The sequence below is a fragment of the Thermobia domestica genome, chromosome 10, assembly GCF_964235325.1.
Source record: "Thermobia domestica chromosome 10, izTheDome1.hap1.1, whole genome shotgun sequence".
Taxonomy (NCBI): Eukaryota; Metazoa; Arthropoda; class Insecta; order Zygentoma; family Lepismatidae; genus Thermobia; species Thermobia domestica.
In genome coordinates this window covers 196,956,570-196,978,669 of record NC_137463.1, presented here as the reverse complement: position 1 = coordinate 196,978,669, position 22,100 = coordinate 196,956,570, and the positions used below count along the sequence as shown (strand labels likewise).

At 35.9% G+C, this 22,100-nt stretch overlaps 1 protein-coding gene across 1 annotated transcript in view; it reads left to right on the top strand.

Annotated features, from left to right (window-relative positions):
- The window catches only part of LOC145661726 (chymotrypsin-like elastase family member 2A), a 62,750-nt gene extending 55,104 nt beyond the window's left edge, over positions 1-7,646 (top strand). Inside the window, exons 7-8 of the mRNA XM_081727060.1 lie at positions 880-1,055; positions 7,440-7,646. Coding sequence (XP_081583186.1) covers positions 880-1,055; positions 7,440-7,646 — 383 coding nt within the window. The remainder of the gene's footprint in view (positions 1-879; positions 1,056-7,439) is intronic.
- Positions 7,647-22,100: the final 14,454 nt, after the last annotated feature.

The following is a 22,100-nucleotide window of genomic DNA, read 5'->3' as shown; positions in this document are numbered from 1 at the left end:
TCTGTCGCGTACTATACACCAAGTTCTGTGGTATCTGTGAATTTCGAAATAACTAGTGCAAAGACAAGTTCCGTTTTAAGCTGAAAAAACCTGCAACTGATATACTGTATATATACAGTTTGCTTTAGGAGAAAGCTTTGAGTCGAGCAAGAACATTTCAGTTGTTCAGGCGTTCAGGCGTTTCGTGTGTCGCTGAGAGTCTGTGGGAAATGACCAATATTCGGGTCGATTGTCATGATACAAAACTCTAGAAATGATCACTAAATTACGAAAAGCGATCCTTAAAATAGGAGGCAGACAATTTATGAATTCGTTATAAAGTCGGAGCCTGATACAAGATATATTCTAGTGGATGAACTTAACATGAGTTCAATTGCAACGAAATTTGTTTTGTTTAAAACTTGTCATTCAACTACCCTACTCGCTCACCCTAGTGTCTTCAGATCTTTGCCTCTACCTTAAATTAGAATTAGCTCTTATGGTAGTGTTTTAACTCCATTCAAGACATGCAAACGCAATATCGACAATTCTTGAACATGACAGAGCTAGCAAATATCCAGCACTGAGAGCAAAACTGTGCTCGTGGTGTACAAGTAAATATTCCCAAAGGCGACAATGGAAACCAGGATTAAACTTTCTCTTCTGGTTCCTACGCAAAAATTCTCCGAAAATTAGGCTAATATGTCGTATAGGGTAAATGTAGCTTCATTGTCATTAAAAATACAACCAGCTCATTTAATTTTAGTTAAGATATATATATATATATATATATATATATATATATATATATATATATATATATATATATATATATATATATATATATATATAGCATTTGATTTTGTATGTTAGATGTTTGTCACTGAGTTTTATTTTTAGGTTCATGTACACTCACTGGTTTAGGCTATATAAAGAACCAAACGAAGACCAACCACTTACACACGACTAATATAAAATTAGAAGAAGATTATCAGTGGGAATCACCCGAAGGAAATCTTCTTACTCCTTTTATACTGACTGCTACTTCTGAAAGATTGAATACAGCTTTCTGTGCGGTATGTGATTTTGTGAATCATTTCAATTAGAAACAAACATATTAGTAGCAATTGGGAGACTACCTTCGTTAAAAATTGTAGTCATATATTTATATATCAGCGTAAAGGTAACCAAGGAAGTTCTGTCGATTTTTCACCCACCTTACATCGATAGATCAGCTAAGAGTTACCAGGAAGATCAAAAATAGTCAACCTCAACATTGACGGACTGCCAACGTTCTATAAGCAAATGGATTCCATCGCGGTAGAACTTAGTGGGCCGAAGAAGGTACCAAGTGCATTTTGTACCGCTACTAAGGATTTGAATTGGTATATTCTCAGGTGATTGTCCAAGGTATGGAACGGGTAATAATCGGACGGTGCAATGTCCGGAGAGTACGGCGGATGAAATATTGTTTTCTATCCAAGGCGCAGAATGATGTCACGGATCATTCTAGAAACGTGGGATTTAGCGTTGTCCTGTAATAGGAGGACCCCTTTGTGATTTAGAAGTGCTGGCTCCAGAGTTTTGAGTGTTTCTTGAGCACGGCTCAACTGCGACAGTACAAAGTTGCATTGATGCTCTGACGAGACAGTAGGAGCTCCTGGTGTATGATGTCGCGAGCAGTCCACCAAACGCACAGGAGGACCCTCTTCTAGTATAGTGCTGGTTTCAGCTATTTTTGAACCGGTTCATGGGATGCTAACCAATGATGACGGCGTCGTGGAGCTTAGTGCCTTACCAACTTCTCATCACATGTCAACATCCTGTCTATTGATGCAAGGTAGAAAGTTTTCCGCGGAAAGTTTTCCATTTCGGAAAATTTTCCGTTATATTTTTCTAGAAAATTTTCCGTTATAAAAAATGCGTACTCAGGTAACAACTCCTCAGTAATCATAAAATTGATTGAATTAAGATATAGAAATGTTAAAAAAGTGAAAGATCATTTAAAGAATCTGAAAATTTTCATGGCTCAGACCATTTTCAGTACAATGTAGAAACAAGTGAAACAATTTTACATGAATCGAAAAATTCTGTCCTGTATGGAAACATTGAAGAACGATTTATGAGTCGGAAAGTTTGCATCATTTTGACGCAAAAATAAAACAATTTTTGTGAATCGGAAAGTTTTATTGCTCTGTAGAAACAAGTGAAAGGAATTTTCATGGATAGGGAAATTTTCATTGAGATGTAGAAACAAGTGAAGGAACTCTTCATAAACCGGAGGATTTTGAATATTATGTATAGTGATGTTAGGTGGAAAACTCTCCACTATAACTACACATTGAGCTACAAAATTGAATTTCTGTAGAGGAAAGTTAGTCCTCAACAAATTATACCTTTCCAATTAGCTTTCTAATATATCAAAGTTGGGAAGTAAAAATTTACATAGTGTTTCTACAGTAATACTGGCATGAACCCCAGTGACCCATTCAAACACTACCCTGTGCTTTCCGTCGACCGGGGAACACTGGAAAACACGAATTGTTCAAAGTAGTAGAAACAATAACGCCAGGTTAAATGGGAAATGATACAAGTTGGCACACTCCTTGGACATTGAGAACGTATTTGACAAGACATAACATGAGGGACTCATTCACATGTTTCTTGCCCAGGATTTCCCACATTACCTAACACACAAATTATCGGATTCTACCTAGAAATAAGATAATTACTAGGAGCTTTTCCAAGGCACGTCACTACAGCAAAACCAGAAAATCCATAAGTGCATCAAAGGTCCTACAGCTCAACACTCCTTTCTGCGATGTGCACAGCTAATATTTCCGCCACCCTAGATACCATGACTGCTACGATGATACTATTATTTTTGCTAGTCATTCAAATAGCAGGTATGTGCCTGGCTACATTCAACTTCAGATCCAACTACTGAACAATTAACCAAAGGACTAACAAATAAAATTCAACGCAACAAAAACAATAGTGCTGGACTTCGAGGGGTATAACAGGAAGACCACTTTTAGATTCGCAATGAAAGACAGTCCACTGAACATCACCCCAGAAGTAAAATACATGGGAGTCACCATGGATCATCAGCTGACCTAAACAGCCTACTCCTGGCTGTTACCTTAAGCGCTTCAAAGCACTCCTTAACGTTCTGCTAATACCTCCTTTCTAATGGATACTAAGAAGCGTATGTATCATATCCCATCTTTCTATCCACATATAGGCCAACACGAAGCAGCATATCATTTTAGACAGCTTAACAACTCGAAACAGAGTAGCCATTGTAGTGTCAGTGACTCCAAAGATACCAGGATGATGAAGATCCATGGAGATATCTCGCTACTACTTCTCGCAAATGTCCGTGCCAAGAGATCAGCTACCTTCTGAAGAAAGTTACAGAGATTTCTAAACCCAAAAATAGCAAACTAAAAGCAGTAAATCCGAGGAAACGCTTGTACAGGATACCAAAACACTCTGAATCGGATAATCATTCATAAGACGTAACAATTAGAGGCAGAGTAAAATGAAACAAGGAGCGTAAAAGTTGCATCAACTACGTTCCCAATACAACCGCTACCAATGCACATGAACAGCAGAGGCAATATTATGAAATTGTAGACTTGCAGATAGCGCCAAGAAATGACCAGTGGCCATGAATTGTCATTTTGAGAAAAGACGTAGAAGTAAGTAATTACTCACAGTACACAAACTACAACATGTACATATGCATTATTTTACTTGTGTACTGTTTAATTTTATCGCAAAACTACATGTTGTACGTAGTAGTATTAAATGGGCGCAATTCATACAGCTATTGTCGGAAATATTCAGCATACAGTTCGTGTTATGACTTTTAGGCTTAAGTTCTTGAAGAAAAATTATTGAAATGTTTCCTTTTCAATGCAGTATACAATTATGGATTTTGTATTTGTGTATATTTTTGTACTATCTTCTGTTGTGAATTGCAGTAATAGTTTGTGGACTGTAAAAAAAAGTAGTTACGAAATTTACAAACACAACTATATTTACGAAATATGGAGAAGAAAATACCATGTCTATTTTCATATTTAGTTAAGTACACAGTATTATTACTATAATATTCAGTACTATTCACATTCAAACGTAATAAACAATACTACTCAAAGTGTCAAAGTTCTTCACGAAACTTCTGCATCGATCTTATTAAAAAACATTATTTAAATTATAATATAGCATACAGTCCGGTCGGCCCTAGACAATTTCTGTCCTGTGCAATTGTGTCACTTGCCACCTTACTTCCCTAACAGATATGTATATTATCCGATTGCCTTCAAGTATAACATAAGACTAAACAAACTCCTCCGTAGCTGTACTGTTACCTTAAGCAAAATGTAAGGTTTGGCTTCCGTTTGGAGCTTATATAATTAGGATCCAATGCTAAGCTGTAATTTCATGTATCATACAGCCTCACTGCTGAAATTTTCATTAAACCTAAATCAATAACAAGAATATCACAAACCTATATATAAATGAAGGGTTCGGGCGAACATAATGTAAGTGCCACTTCCGGTGAAATAGAATTATTAACAGCAATGGGTTGTGATTGAATCACAAAAGAGAATTTAAGTCATTTAATTTTACAGATGTCCGTTGTTGGTATGTGTCATTACATTGAATGGTACAGGAATGGTCAACCTTCTTTTCCAGTTTATTCAAGAATTAGAAAATCTGAAATACTGTTATGTTTGCCCCAGCACTTCATCTTATCTATTCAATATAAAATAAAATAACGAAAACATAATTATGAAACATCAAACGTATCGTAGCATCACTAAGTTTTCGACGATGCTTCCAATTGAAAGTAAAAAGCGATGAAGTTATATCATACTGACTTCTCCGCCCAAGAAAAAAATAAAGAAAGAAGACCAATAATACATCAGTTGATTTTTCGAACATCCAAAATTTCCATTCTGATAAAAGTCATCATCATAGGTATCCTGCCGTTATTGGCAGGTCACTTGCCGCAGCTGAGAAGCTTCCAAGCACCACGGTCCTCCGCTAATCTCCTGGTCTTCGCGTATGATCTTTCTGTTTTTATATAATCCATTAATTGTAGTCTCCTTCCGCCCCTCCCTCCCATTCCCGCCAACATACCCTCTAGAACGTTCCTCATGATACAATTTCTTCTTAGACAATGTCCCAACCAGTTTTTCTTCCTCTCCTTAATAATATCTAAAAGTGTTCTTTTCTCCCACCGTCATTTCTAACACTCTCTCACTCTCTCATTCGTTTTCTGCTCGACCCAACTACTTCTTTCCATTCTTCTCTACACCCACATTTCGAAGGCTTCCAGTCTATTTTTATCAGTTTTACGTAATGTCCACTTTTCTATCCCATACAGTACAAAACACCACACGAAGCATTTTACGAGTCTTTTTTCTCGAATCTTTATTCAAGATCCCACAAAACAGACTTTTCTTCCTCCTAAAGGCTTCTTTCACAATTCCTATTCTTGTTTTTATTTCACGTTCGCACTTCATGTCATTACTAAGAATACTACCCAGATATCGAAAAGAGGAATCCAAGCGAGCAGGAGAAAAGGCACATTACATAAACTATGTCACTTGATTGAAATCATACAGGGGACCTTGTACTAAACATGCAAACTTAAAATTTGAAGCAAAAGTAGGATTGGCTGCACAAATAAAGTAACACATTTCCAGAACTGGAAATTTCCCATTTCAAGGAGGAGAACTATGGGGACAAGGCCCAAATTTACATAATTTAGTGCAAAACCTATTGGGTCTTTTCAGTTGACAAGGAAATTTGAGATTTGGCACATATGAGGATTTGTGATACAAGTTCAGGAAAAAATCCGGAAACTAGAAATTTCTCCTATTTTACATAGTTACGTCAATTAATCATGTCAGAGACTACGAGATGCTTTCTGTAGTCAAGAAAAATGACAATGTTTGAAAAATGAAAGACTAATAATCCAAAAAGGGAAAAATCCGAGAATTGGAAACTTTCTCCTCGAAAAGAAAAATTACGATATAGTGGAAAATCATTGATAATCACGTCACTTGGTTTAAAACTATAAGGTACTTTCTATAGACATGAAAACCTAAATTTTTACAAATATAACATTTGTGGTACACAGTAAGGAAAAGACTAAATACTAAAAGATTTCCCTCTCTAACAATGAAAATTATAGGGAATTTTTAGTAAGTCCTCTCAGGCTATCAGCCAGATGAATGTATTAACATCCGACATTTCAAATGCAGACATTGCATTCATCTTCATGGATTGTAATGAAAAGATCGGAGATATAGGCGTGGACATATGGTGACTATGAAGGGGGTTTTGTGATTGGCTGAGACAAATGCTTCCATTCTGATTGCCTGAGAGATGCTGGCTCCTGATTTTCTGTTGTTGTTGCTGCGAGAAATGGCTTTGTTGAATGTGCTTTTTAAATCTGAAAAGCGCCAACCAGATAGGGTTGAGTTGAAATCCATGGTCTCTATTGAGACTGTTCTTTGCTGGCCTCCTTTATAGTTCTGTCCCAAAAAGATTTACTACACTTAGCTACTATGGTGGTATTCGCAAAATCAATTTTGTGTTCAATCTCTCGGCTATGCTCTGCTAGCCTGACTGTTCGGGTTGCTGAAGAATTATGTAGCTTTTGTGTTCTTTGCATAGTCGTTCTACTATACGTACAGTCTGTCTTATGCAACATTCACATCATATCAGGAGTGCGCAATTGAAGGTGTCTTTCACTGGTTTAAGTAATGATCCGATGTTGGCTGGAGGCTTATGAATAACTCTTATACCATGTGCAGAAAGTATTCTGCTGAGTTTGCCGGCGATGCGGCCGATGAAAGGCAATATAATGGTGTTCCTCACTCTCAACTTTTTCGATCACTTTGTGTTGCGAGGTAACGGCCCTTTTTATGGCTATGTTGATATCAGTAAGACTGTAGTCATTCCCTTGTAGCGTCGAACGAAGATGGTTGAATTGCTCTAGTAAACTTCCCTGGTCTCCGTAAGTAAAATCAAGTAAAACGACTTTCTAGCATGACATTCATTGTCAACAATGTTTACAGTTTTTATTCTGTTGAAACAGTTAGTTTATTTATGCGCTTTATGTGTAAAAGCATAAATAAATATTCTGTAATGTAGCAGTTTGTGTTTAGTAGGCCTATACTTTTCGTTTTTCTAACGGTGAAACGTGTATTAGAACAACGACACAGACAATTCTAACAGTGAAGTACGTAGTCTTACTACATATAATTCTTCTTATGCAAGTGATAGTATCAATAAAGATTCATCAAAATATTAAGATATTAAACACAGTATCTTCACGCTTTGAGTAATTTTTACTTGAATATTACTGAACAGTCTGTAATGTTATATTTTGTATATGTACTATAATATATTGCTTAAATTATGTTTTGTTATAGGGAGATTCTGGAGGTCCGCTAGCTTGTCAGGATGATGGAGAAACTTATTTAACTGGAATTATATCTAGTACTACAGACAAAAATTGTACTTATGTTGACACAAATAATACAACGTTATTCTCAACACGTGTCTCTGCTTTTAAAGATTGGATAAATTCTGTTATAGAAATAAATACTGATACAAAAGATTGTAAATTTCTACCATAATTCTTCTTGAAAACGGTTTACAATATGTACCAGTTACTAAACAATAAATTATACACTTGGAGAATATTTGTTTTATTTCATGATACAAGAACTATCAAAAACATTAATTGTGTGTAAATATCAGCATAACTTCGTAGAAGTGTTTGTTTCTAAACAAATTATCATTACTAATAGTAGGATTTCTTGATTTAACATAGATAAAATTATATACGTTTAGTAATCTCTACCCCAAAATGGAACATACTTAAGCATATGGTATAGCAAAATTATTAAGCGTTATCCATGGTCCACAAAATTCACTATAGAAAGATATTCACGATCGCTTACGTTCCTCCAACCCGATCCGGAAAGTGGTGCATCATTACCGATTAAAACTGCCAAGTGACCGAGACATTGTTAACAAGCAAAAAGCAATATTGTAAAGCCAAAATTGGACCCCGTTTAAATAGTTGACAGAAAGTAATTTGTTGCATTTTTCCTCTGACAGTAGTCAGTCGATCACGTATTACCAAGTGTCTTATTTGGCCATGGCAGTTATCCTATTTAGTGCTCTCAAACGGGTCGGGTCGGGTCAGGTCAACTCGGGTCGGGTCAGGCTACTCGGGTCGGGTTGTCGGGTCGGGTCGGGTCAGTACGGTCAGCTCGGATCGGGTTATTCGGGTCGGGTTGTCGGGTCGGGTCAGCTCGGGTCGGGTTGTCGGGTCGGGTCATTCGGGTGGGGTCAGTCGGGTTGTCGGGTCGGGTCAATCGGGTCAGCTCGGGTCGGGTCGGGTCAGGTCAACTCGGGTCGGGTTGTCGGGTCGGGTAAGTCGGGTCAGCACGGGTCGGGTTGTCGGTCGGGTTATTCGAGTCGGGTTGTCGGGTCGGGTCAATCGGGTTGTCGGGTCGGGTCATTCGGGTCGGGTTGTCGGGTCGGGTCACTGGGGTCGGGTTATCGGGTCGGGTCAGTTGGGTCAGCTCGGGTCGGGTTGTCGAGTCGGGTCAGTCGGGTCAGTTCACTTTGGTCAACTGCGTTTAGGTTGAGCTTAAACTCGGCTGGAGTCGAAAGCTGCTGTTTTCACTAGCTGCCTAATTAAAAATAGTAATTTTCAATTGATTTTATAGAAACCATAAATCTATTTTGAACACTTGCAGCTAGTGTTTTTATGGTAAATGCTTATTTTTGTACTTTTGTGTACTTTAATTTTTAAATGTGGAAGATTGATTTTACCAATCGACTGTAATATTAATATCTACGTCAATATGGAGTCTACATTTAGAACAAAACTAGAAGTTGTTTAAGCAAAGCCAAAAAAAATAAATTTCTCCCACGTCGGACATTGGTATCAGTTATAAAAAGAAATAACCAAACCTCAAAAGTGCCAAATATTCATTAAGATGCATATACAAATCCCCCTCTTGATCTAGCTAGTGGTTAACGTGTACAGTGGCGTCGGAAGTATTTTTCAGCTGGGGGGGGGGAAACTGCTGTCTAGAAAATAGACACGGGAATGTAACATAGGTAAGATAATACGAATATATGTTTGTAATGTAACAATAAGTTGATTTGATTGGTTAATAATAATAATAATAATAATAATAATAATAATAATAATAATAATAATAATAATAATAATAATAATAATAATAATAATAATATAATGAAGCTGTAAACAGTTTCGTGAGAGTGAAATTTCCATCTATTAGAGGCATCTTAGTTTACATCTTTAGATTAATTAATCCCGTGTCAATTTTGTGCTGGATTTTGGTCTGGTGCAGAAATTTTCAACCACTGAAATAAAAATTAAAAACATATAAAATTGTAAAATTTGTAATGCTCACAATGACTGTTTGAAAGTACAAATTTTACTATTTTATGTACTGGTACATATTTTTAACTGTATTGGACATGGTCACACGGACACTATTAAAGAATCTTAAAGCTACTTAAATCACTTGGAAATGAGGAAATTAAAATTATATTTTTAAAAATCCAGTACTGGTGTTGGAGTACAGTGTAATATTAGAAACTGCTACTTAGAACTACAAACTTTGTAGCACCTTGTAGTAGAAAATAACTTGTACAGCGGGGGACACTTCTAAATGGTACACCTTAGCCGTAAATCTCCATATGGCTGTACCATTTAGAAGTGTCCCCCGCTGTACATTATAAAACAGGCCACATAATTAAGTAAAAAATAAGAAAAACTATTTTTTTCTACCTACTTGACTTCGTACCAGAAATGGAAAAATGGAATTTTCACTAAAGACTTCATAAAATTTATACAGAAAATTCAATTACACTAATTATCCAGAGTTATTTGTATTTTTTACTACACTTACTTCAGTATATCCAGTTTGTTATTACATTCACCTCTCTTCGTAATCTCATTATATTCACTTCACTTCACACTAATAAACTACAACACAATTAATAAGAAATAATTCAAGTCTTTATTGAATTTTAAGTGCTATTTTGTAATTTAAATAATTTGTTATAATACGCATAATATTTTCACTTACGTAATTCTACATTTATTTCTTTTCAAAATTGACCAATAGTATCTTTTCTTTCGCTTGTCTTTGATGTGAATTCTCTTGCAATGGTGTTAAAATCTGGTCGCTACACATATGCAACAACAGCAGATGAGCCTATCTTTCCTGCGTCATGGACGTCCTCAAATATGTCTTTAGACTACGCAAACAGTAACAGCATTTCAAATTTGGCTTGGGGTGGCAAGACCCCTTGATATATGTTAAATTTCGCGTTTTTCACTGAGTTACTACTATTCTATTGATAAAATCTATATAAATCTCACTCAGGGGGGAGGGCAAATGCCCCTCCCTGCCTCCCCTAAATGACGCCCCTGTACGCAAATAGCTGAATGATCTGTGCTGAATGATCAAATGCTCAAGAAGCTGGCATAGTGAGAACGCAAGTCCCTAGACGAACAACTTGGTCGAGAAGACTGCGAACAGTTGGGGTTTCAGCACTAATAGTTTTTAATATTCTGATGGTCATCAGCGACTCAGTCGTCACCAAAGTGGGTGGAAGCAGCCTGAGCTGAGCTCATAATCTATCCAGGTTAAAATCCGACAAGTGAACTCCCAATTCCTGCTTCAAATATACTCTTGAGAGAGGCCCACCAGCACATATAGCTCCTCCAGAAAGTATCTTCTAGAGTTTTATGAGTTGTTTGAGGCCTGGCTGATTGAAACGACACTGCACTTCATTTAACAAAGAGTCAATGATTTCGAAGTACATTTTTCGAAGATCTGATACAGGTTCTAGGGTAGCTGCTATAGAAAAATTATCAGTCTCCTCCAACCTAATTGGTGTTCTCTTCGATCTTGATGAAGTGGGCAATTTTAAGTCTAGTATGTCTGCATTTTCCTTTGCTTCCTTATAGATGTTTTCAAACACTGTCCGTTCGTAGGTTTCTCAGAGTGTTGCTTCTCTTTTAGCTCCAGAAGCAGAAGCTTCAGAATTTTGAAGCACTTTCGCCAGTTGTCCGCAAGGTACAAAAGCACGTATACTGACTATCAGGAAAAATATCATTCCGAATTTGTTCATTCTTTTCAAATGTCCTTTTAGAATTACTTTTTGACCATCGTTTGGACCACTTGTATTACTGATTATTCTTTTCGAACGTGATTTGAATTCGTCTGTAGTAGATTGAAATCTGATTAGAGATTTTCGCCTAACACACCAGCGAGTAGGACAAGCAGGCAATAAATGTTTAGGATTACTTTTGTTGATTGTTTTACAGGGTTCAAGAACAATGTCGGCGTGCGTATATTGTCTATCGTTTTGCAGAATTCAGGTTGATGCTTCAAACGTCTTTCACTATGGCCCGCACGTCACACAGAGGTTCGCAGTTTCGTGCTACTTCTTGCAATGGAAAATCTAATGCATGATTACTGCAATGAATGTATACAGCTTTCGGATGTTGAGTCGAAGTTATCTTCTGCACACCACTTACTCGTTCTGACATGATAGCTCCACCATCATGACACTGTTCGCGGATATTTTCTGCATTCAGGTTGGGTTTCGTTAGAATATCTTGTATCGTGAATTCTGTTTCCGATTTTGTGCCATGTGGGGTGATCATTACCATAAATATTTTGTTGGGTTTCATGAATCACAGTCAATACAGCACACACAGATACAACTGTTCTTTCTTTGAAATATCAGTCGTGGAGTCGGCTATGATTGCATAAAATGGAGACTCTTTAACTTCTGCTACCAAGTCTATATTGCATGTCCCATAATCTTTAAAATTCTTTCAATCAGCACTAAGCCAGTTATCCTGTCGATTAATCCATTTTTGAGAACAGGCACATCCATTTTTCTTTCATCCAGGAGTGACATCAAATTACTCGTACTATGCAAATGTCAACTGATTGCTTGACCACTGCGAGCTAAATATCTAACACTACTAGTTTTTATAAGCAGTGACTGTCTTTCTTATTCTTGTTTACAAACTTGGACTGAAAGGAGAGCTGATATAGAGGTTCTGTTTCTGCACTCGTATCTGAACCCTTTCACTACCACTCGGATATATGTGTGCCACGATACATTCTCAGAGAACCCCTGTAATTTACCACATTTTATTGCTATGAATCGATGTTCCACTGGTAAAGAGAAGCCCGCTAATGGTTCACAGAATTCTTATTAATATTATCCAAAAGACAGTAGTGGAAGTGAACGTGAACAATGAAAGTGATAATGGAACAGATGAAAGTGAGGAACAATGTACTAGTGATAAAGCAGTGGTTGCATGTACTGTAATTTAGAAAAGGATTCCGAAATGTAAAATATTTGTAATCATAAATACGACCCAATTATTTTTCTGACAATATACATTTCATAATTGAAAATACAAGATGATCATTCATGTCAATACCACTGGGACATAAAGGTCCCACGTAAAAATATCAGAGGGATACATAATGTCCCACCCTTCCCCTATCGAAAAACGAAACGGTGGAAAATGTTTTTTATATATATTTATACGTTTGAAAATAACTTAAAATAGCCATATATTAATGTTTTTCACTCCGAAAAAAATGGTAGTGAAAGGATTAAACGAACGGAACGACAATAGAGTTCGCATTTTTCATATGCTCTGAATTATTAATCCTACCTTATACATTTTTCCTCCTCAGTATAAATCTTACTGCACTCTGCATATTGTTTGTAAGAACATTAATTTAACTTCATGGAAAATGTGTTTAGTTCCTAAATGTCCTGTTACGCATTTAAACTATGTAACAGATCACTTTGACCGTGTTACATTGCTGTGTGTATTGTGTTAATTTTGTTTAAAATTGTATTTTGTTCTGTTCCTTATTATCATTATTCTTATTCTTATTAAGTTGGTTGCACTAATTCTGATCTGCACAATCGAATTTGAGTAGCCCGTTTTATTAGTCACGATCCGTTTTTTCAGTTATTGTTCCTTTTCTCTGGTTATAAAGAAAGTAGCAAAAGTAGTAACAACAATCGAATGATTTTTTTATTTTGTTTCATTGGCGACCCAGCCAGGATTTTGTTTCAGATGGGCGTGATCTGTAGCGAAGCCTTGTTTTCCTTAATTAAAGTTGTTTGCGAATAATAAAGCAGATTATAGAATTTGCGTAGGTACTATGTATACTACCACGGTGAATCCGAAGTACATGATGCTAATTTATGAAATATGAATACAATGAAAAGATTTGTTGATCTTGAAGTGGACAATATTGATCCCGACGTCAGCAATTGTTGTAGAAAGAAAAAACTAAAGGTTACACACAACTTGTGAATTGTGTGCAATGTGTTAGATGGTATCATACGAGGTGTATGAGGTTATTACCAACCACAATTGACAAAATAGTTCGGGAAGGAAAAGACTGGTTTTGCCCACAATGTTGTGCGTTGGAAATAGATGATGATGTGGCTATCGAACGGGGAATGTTAGATGAAGGTGAAGACGGAAGCGATTCAACGACAGCGGAAAACAATAGTAATGGTAACGTTCCACAGGAACAAAGTGATAGTACCGCTGATAAACATATAACTGAGGCGCGAGTGGAACCCGGATATGAGCTGGTGCGTACTCTAATGTTGGAGTTAACCAATAAGTTCACAGATAAGATCTCAGAGATGAAAAATGAATTAGCGGGTATGTCCGAAATGGAAAATAAATTTGTAAATAATATGTCGGATATGAAGAGTGAATTATCGGGTACTATGTCCGAAATGGAAAATAAATTTGTAAATAATATATCGGGTATGAAGAGTGAATTGTCCGGTAATATATCTGAAATGGAAAATAAGTTTGTAAATAATATATCCGAGATGAAGGATGAGCTTACTAACTATTTTAGTAGTAAATTGTCATCCGAGATGGAACTGTTAAACGATAGGTTTAGTTCGTTAACAGTAGATATCTCTAATGTTAAGGCGGAGATTAAGTCTTTGCAAGATACTACTGATATGCGTATTAATGTAGTTACAGCAGATGTAGGTGAACTTAAATCTAATTATACACGAGATCTAAAATCTGTGCAGGAAGCAACTGTGAATGTTCAAGAAACGGTAGGTGAAATAACGCGAAAGGTATAAACAATCGATGTTGAATGTCGCGAGCGCAATAAAACTTTGCAAGAAAAGATAAATGAGAGATTTACTGATATTCAAAGAACAAATGAAAATTTAATTCGTGAAAATGTGAAGAGAATTGAACAAGATTTGCATCAACAATTAAATGAAAAGTTGTTGCATCACGAAAGAGAAGATTCTGAAAACTTAGGTAAGGACATAAGTAATATAGAGAAAAGAAAAAGAGTAGAAAAGTTTAAGAATAGAGATGAAAGAGTTTTCAGGACTATTCCTAGGAATCTAGGTGAGGTTAGAGTAACTGGATCTAGTTCTAATATGAAACCAAATGAGAGTGGAATTGAGTCCCGGATACCTATAAGGGGAAAAGAAAATGTGTCAGATACTGATACAGATGTGGAATTAGAGACTAGAGCTAAAGAAATATACTCTGCTTCTAATTCGGAGGGTGAAGATATTAGATCAAATTTTGATGCCAGTAGAAAAAAGGATACCAAGAATAAAGAAAGAATATACAAAAATAATACTTCGAAGCGATGCAGCTGTAGTAGGGATGACATTTATGAAAAATCTGGAAGATAAATACAAACTAAATTAGGTGATAATGGATTAATAGATATTAGGAATGTTACTATTTCTCCAGAACGAGATTTAATTACTAGTAATATGCAGCCGAGATCTTATTTCAGAGATTTGAAGGATTTCCCTCGATTTAGTGGAAGGATGACGGAAGCAACAAAATTTCTCGAAGATTTGTTACAAACCATGGATATGTTCAATTTACATGATAAGGAAAAGTTGTTTATAGTATCCAAATGCCTGGAAAAGTCAGCCAAATCATGGTACAGAAGTGTTGTGGACCAAATTCACACTTTTGAAAATTTTGTAACTTTGTTCAAAGCACAATACGTATCCCCTAGAATAGAGAGGGCCCAAAAGAGAAAATTATATTCTCTTCGTTATGATAAGACTAAATATTCTTCGTTGTTGGACTTCGTATGGGACATAATTGATAATTATCACTCTATAGTCAGTTCCCCATGTGGCCAAGAATTAAAGGACCTTATTATAGACTGCCTATTGAGCGAAGAGGCTAGGATTCTAAAGTTGGGATCAATCAACACCACACAGGAATTGACGCTACGTTTAGCGGATTTGGAATGTCATCCAACGAATGTGAATGATAACCATATAGGAAATAGATTCCAGGGGAAACGACAGAATATAAGACAAAAAGGCTTGATCAAGCGAAAAGAACGAAGATTGATCATTCGGTGCAGACCGAGCCCGTTTCTGAAGTAAATGGGGATAGAAGAAATATTTTTCCAGAGAGTAGATTGCCGCAATGGAGTGAAGGAACCAATAATAGAAATTATAATGGAAGAAGAAGACAACCGATGAAAAACAGGGGGTGGAGAGGCCGACAGAATAGTAGAGGCTGGATACAAAAAGATAATTATAGCAGAAATTCATCCGAAGCTACAGTGATTACAGACTATGGAAGAGGTTTACCTCCACCTCTACCTCCTCCTTTGTATGTCCCCAAAGGAGCGTATAACCACTATATTCCGATTACTGTATGCGCTTCAACTCCGCAACTTACTCCAATGAACAATCCTGTAATGACACCAGTGACAACGGTGCTGAATCCTCCGTATTCCACAGTAGGAGTAACGCCAATAGGATTAAATTATACTCCTACTAACAAAGGTTTTGCATCCGATAACTATTCGGAAAACTTACCAAGCAGTCACCCTTAAGGGGAGATAATGGTGTCTGCTCATTAGGCTTTCTCTCCTCAGCCGAATCAAAATTAGATGATAATGATGAAACTAAAGCAATAAAATTCTATGCACGTTTTGTGTTACGAGAGGAGACTGAGGATAAAAATTATAATATGTATGAAATATTTTCTGCGCCAACAATCGATTGTGAAATAGGAGGGCAACAGATAAATTGTGTGTTAGATACAGGCGCTGAAGTAAATTTGTTAAATTATAAAGTATGGAAGAATATTCAAGAAATTTTCCCATCTGCTAAGTTAAAACCGGTAACAACTTTCAATTTAAAAGCATTTGCAGGAAAGGATCAATTTAATGTGAAGGGTTTTCAAACCTTAACACTCAAGAACAGAACAATTTATTTGATGTACCAATTTTTGTTGTTAAGGACATGACAGCTGATTTATTATTGGGATCCCCATTTTTCATAAAATTTGATACCAAGTTAGACAGCGAAAAGAAGAAAATATACTTGAGAGATAACAACGGACAAGATAGAGTTATAGATATCGTTTATCCTAAAGTATTATCTATAAAACTGAACAATTGTGAAATTAATGATATGTACGGGGATCATCCTGCAGAGAATGGAGAAATATCAGAAATCGAAATCGAAATTATGTAAAGGAACGGGACGATCTAGATGATGATATAAAAGATAAATTATTAACTCTTTTGTTGAAGTACAAACACCTTTTCAGTGAGTATCCAAGATTAATCAAGTGTGAACCATATAAGATCGAACTAGTAGACCGAGAACCTGTAGTAGGGAAGTTGTACCCAATCCCGCAAGTTATGAGAGAAGACTTTCAAAAGGAATTAGAAAATTGGATTAGACTGGGAATTGAAGAAGAACGGCCAAGTGCGTATCGGAACCCAGTTCACTGTGTTCGAAAAGCGTCTGGTGGAGTTAGGCCAGTTATAGATCTGCGACTTCTAAATAAAAAAGTCATCACGCCAAAGACTCAGGTAGAACCAATTGGAGAAATTCTAAATAGAATTTCAGGTGCTAAAATATTTAGTTCAATGGACGCTACCATGGGATATTATGGAATTCAATTACATCCAGATTCTTACGAATGTACAAGCTTTGTATATTTAGGCCGACAGTTCGTCCTTTGCCGGCTACCCATGGGTTTAAATTCGTCGCCTTCAATTTTCCAAAATGTGATGAACAGCTATTTTGGTTTGGACACCAGAGAGTTCCTTGTAGTTTACCTAGATGATCTAATGTGTTTTAGTTCAAATATGGAAGATCATTTTGTTCATCTAGAAAAAACGTTCAAAATTTTCATAGCGGGAAACTTTTCGTTAAACTTTAAGAAGTGTCATTTTCTTCAATCAGAAATTCTATTTCTGGGACATGTGGTTAATGGTCAAACAATCAAACCCAATCCAAAACATAAAGAAGCTATCCGTTACTTTCCAGTTCCGAAGACCAAAAGAAAATTAAAATCATTTCTTGGAATCCTATCGTGGAGAGGAAAGTTCATCCCGGATTTTGCAGCGTTAACCGGACCATTCTATAATATGTTGAAAAAAGATGTAAAGTTCCAACTTAGTCCAGAACTCCTAGAACTGTTTGAGAATCTCAAATTATTGTTATGTGAACCTCCTGCATTGAGTCAGCCAAATTTTGAAAAGATATTTCATCTGTTTTCAGATGCGACTTTCGAAAATTTAGCTGGATATCTATCACAATATGATGACGAAAATGAAGAATTTGTGGTCATTGGTTATGCCAGTAGAAGACTAAAATCCTATGAGATATCATATTCTATTTTTCAGTTAGAATTGGCAGCAGTATTATTTCTCTGTGAACATTTTTCATACTATATTTTAGGTAGACACACGGTGGTTCATTGCGATAATAAGGCTGTCACCTATGCGTTCACACTGCAAAATTTAGATGCAAGGACAACTAAACTTCTGTTAAAACTTCACAGGTTCGATCTCTCGTTTGAGCATACAAAGGGCACAGAGAACAAAATTGCTGATATTTGAGCAGGAATGCCCCCGAAATACCTGAAGAAGAAGTTACTTGTCAAATTAATTTTATTATGAACGATGACTGGCTAAGTCAATATGAGCTTAGGAAGAATCAGAATAATGATAATTATTGTAAGAAATTAGTTGATAAGTTAAACTCCGATTTCAACGAGAATAATGTTCGATTATATAATGATCTGCTCTTTGTGAAAGATAGAAAATCCAATAATAAATGGATGTTAGTAATTCCAGAAAATCTTATTAATAAGGTAGTACAAACAGTACATGAGACTGGCCATTTTGGAGTGAGTAAATGTTTATCTGCCGTAAGAAAATTATTTTTCTGGAAGAACCAGAAACAGTCTTTCATGAAACACATAAAAAATTGATATATGCGCCAAAACTAAATTCACTAACCGGGTCATTGCTAGAGAGGATATTCACATTGACGCAGATAAACCTCACCAGAAATTATGCATCGATTTGGTAGGGAAGTTACCCTGTAGCTATGGATATTATTACATTTTATCAATAGTGGATGTATATACACGTTTTGTCTGCTACTTCCCACTGAAATCGGCTACCACATCTGAGATTATCAAGACGTTAGAGAAAGAATATTTCTGTATTCTCCCATATCCTACATACATTATTTCTGATAAAGGATCTCAGTTCGTTTCGAAACTGTGGAGACTATTCTGTGACAAACGTAATATTAAACACATAATGACCACTCCGTACAACCCGAAAGCAAATAGTATAGTGGAGCGTACGCATAGAGAGCTAAACAGACTTATCCGGTTGATGTGTCATAATAACCATACTAAATGGAGGATAGCTTGAAGTTAGCCCGAGATTTGATTAACCACTCCTACAATAGCAGCAGAGGATGTACCCCGGCAGAATTGTTTCTGTCATATTCAGCTAGCGATAAATTTAAGGAAAATTTTCCTTGGCCACCTGAGGAAAGCGAAATAGATATGAAGAATCAATACCTACAGATCGAACCTAACAACTCAACAAAACGATTAAAAAGAAGTGGAAAAAAACCCTACTCTGTGATTACCATCAGCAAAGGAAATTTGCTAATGATAAAACCGCACCCATTATCTGACGCTTACAACAAAATAATTCATAAATATCTGCCCACGTATACTGGACCCTATATAGTGACCAAAGTTAACCACAATAATGTGGAACTTAAAGATTTAAAAGGTAAAGAAGTATCGAAACAGAATTTTACGAATATTAAGTTATTTGATTGTTCAGAAAAAAGCGAGAAGAGTTACTGAAAGATTTTAAGTGAAAAACTAATTAACGAGAAGAGTTATTGAAAGATTTTAATAAAAAAATTAACTTTAATTAATTTTTTTTCAGGTGCCCGGGAAAAATGTAACAGATCACTTTGACCGTGTTACATTGTTGTGTGTATTGTGTTAATTTTGTTTAAAATTGTGTTTTGTTCTGTTCCTTATTACCATTATTCTTATTCTTATTAAGTTGGTTGCACTAATTTTGATCTGCACCGGTGATTTAATGTGCAGATAAATAGAAAGTCGGAACACTTTATGGAGTTGACTTGTCTATAAAAGTTGAAGTCGACTGCAAAATATATTAATACTTCTATTGCAAATAAGAGGAAGAAAAGAGTAATTTATCTTTATAGCTGATATTTATTATTCGTTGTACTTTTATTATGGATGTTATATTATATAAAACCTGAAGAAAATAAGTCAAATATCTAGTTATCTAATAAGTTTTACGAGAAGAGAAGTAACTGTAATCTATTCCAGTCTAATAATTTAGGTAAAGGAAGAAGAAAAGATTTAATAATAAATATAATTTAGAATAAAAAATAATATAACTATTGGATTATCGCCTAGCAACGCTTCAATGATATAATATATCTAAAAAATTGCAAATCGCTCCAAAAAAATAACAAAGTTTTCTTTTATTTTTACGTACTAATTGCTGTTCTAAATTTGATGCAGAAGTCATGAATTTTGTGAAGTTCTATTTTGTATTTGAAATTAATGGTATAATTTGAGACACTTGAGTAAGATTTCCGATGTACCTACCAGGCTCCAGGTGTTGGTATAAAGGCAATGACTACTAGAATTTAACAACAAACAAAGGTCAGTAAATTAAATTTATTCATAAATTTGGAGGAAGTTTCGAGACACAAGATTGTTGAAGATTTTTCTTCGGGCTTATTATCGTAACGAGTTCCGGGGACAGGAATAAGAGAACACATTGCTAAATTGGACTTCTTAAGTTATCTACAGTGATTTGGTTTGACAGCATAATGGAAAGCTTAAGTATAATGCGTCAGTAAACGTTTATTGCATCATGTACTAAGGACTTTATCGTGGGGAATGACGTGACAGAGCACCTACGCGAATTCTTAAATTAACCAGTGGAAAGATCATAGTGATGAAAATTCACAGTTGCGTTCCTTATAGCAAATTATTATTGAGAAATATGTACCTGTAACAGTAATTGATAATTTTGAATAAGTCGAAATCTAAGCAACAGTTAAAGTACAAAGTGAAACCGATTTATGATATTTAACACTACTATTATTGTTACTATATATCATGACACTGAAAGTATTGATCCATTTGCCTAGATATAAAATTAATTGCTCCATATTTTAGAGCATCTTAAGTTCTTGATATTCACACTGTAGTACACTGAAGTATATTGCAGAAAAGGCTGACCATGATTGTATAAATAAAATCACTATACTTTGAACTGTCAATAGTGTGGAATGCACATTTAATTCTTGTTTCCTTTGCTTATTACGATGTTATAAAGACAGACTGCCATTTGAAAGCTATAGAGATATTCACCAAACAATGTAAGCATGTCGATAGTAGATGTCCCGGCGTATAGATGGCCGAGTCAGCAAAAAATTATCTTGTTTTCCTAGAAATCGATATCATTTCCTGGAATTGGTAGGCAAGTTTCGACAAGCCTTTAGTTGCTATGTTCATAGCCTTTTACGGGTAGTACAGAAGCGCGTGGGAAAATTTTGGTTTATTTGAACCCCCGTTACCCCCTACTCCTCTTTAGTTGCTATGTTCATAGCACCTGGAATTGGGAGGCAAGTTTCGACAAGCCTTTAGTTGCTATGTTCATAGCCTTTTACGGATAGCACAGAAGTTATCATGATCGAAGCTCCCCAATTGATAGTCCTATCAGCTATCATGATCGAAGTTTTCCAATTGATTGATTGATTTTTGCTTTTCGTTATGTATTGAATAGCTAGATGCTCTTGGTCTTCATAGTCTTGGATACTCATACTGTTGAACGGATCAGAGTCCTATCAGTTATCATGATCGAAGCTTCCCAATTGATTGATTGATTAATTTTTTGTCTTCAAAGAGCATAAGCGATTAAGCCCCTTGGTCCTATTTCCACGAGATGTCTGGAGAATATGAGCTGAAAGCATGATATTCAAATGATCGAAGCTTCTCAGGAGAATGTATGAAATTGGTCTTAGTTGCTAAGGTAAAGATTATATGTCATGATTTTTTTAAAAGCGTAAGATGAGACACATTATATGAGTCTCAGAACGAAACACATACTCATGCAAAATCGTGTTGATTAGCCCCTTGGCCCTATTCCCACAAAGTGTCTGTAGAAGCCGTGATATTCAAATGATCAAAGCTTCTCACGAAATTGACTTAGTTGCTAAGGTAAATATTGTATTTCACAATTTTTTTAAAGACGTGAGACATGAAACCAGATATAAGTCTCATAACGAAACACATACCTATACACTCCTTTCCCCCACACCTCCTGCGAATGGATTCCATTGATTGAGCAAATTCTAATAATGGAAACTTCTCATAGCATATCATATTGTTTAAAACGTAGGGTGTGAAGTGTGTTATATGAATGTTCACATGATGATATCTGCTATGCTAAGTAAATCGATATCACTTCCTGCTTAGTTGTTATGTTCATAGCCTTTGAGAACATCATGTTGCTAGAAACAAGATGAAACATGCCTTTCAGGGTTACCATCAGCTATAGGTTCATGAAAAAACACGCCTTTTCTAGTCGTCTTGTATTGGTTAGCTAATTTGAATTCCCAAG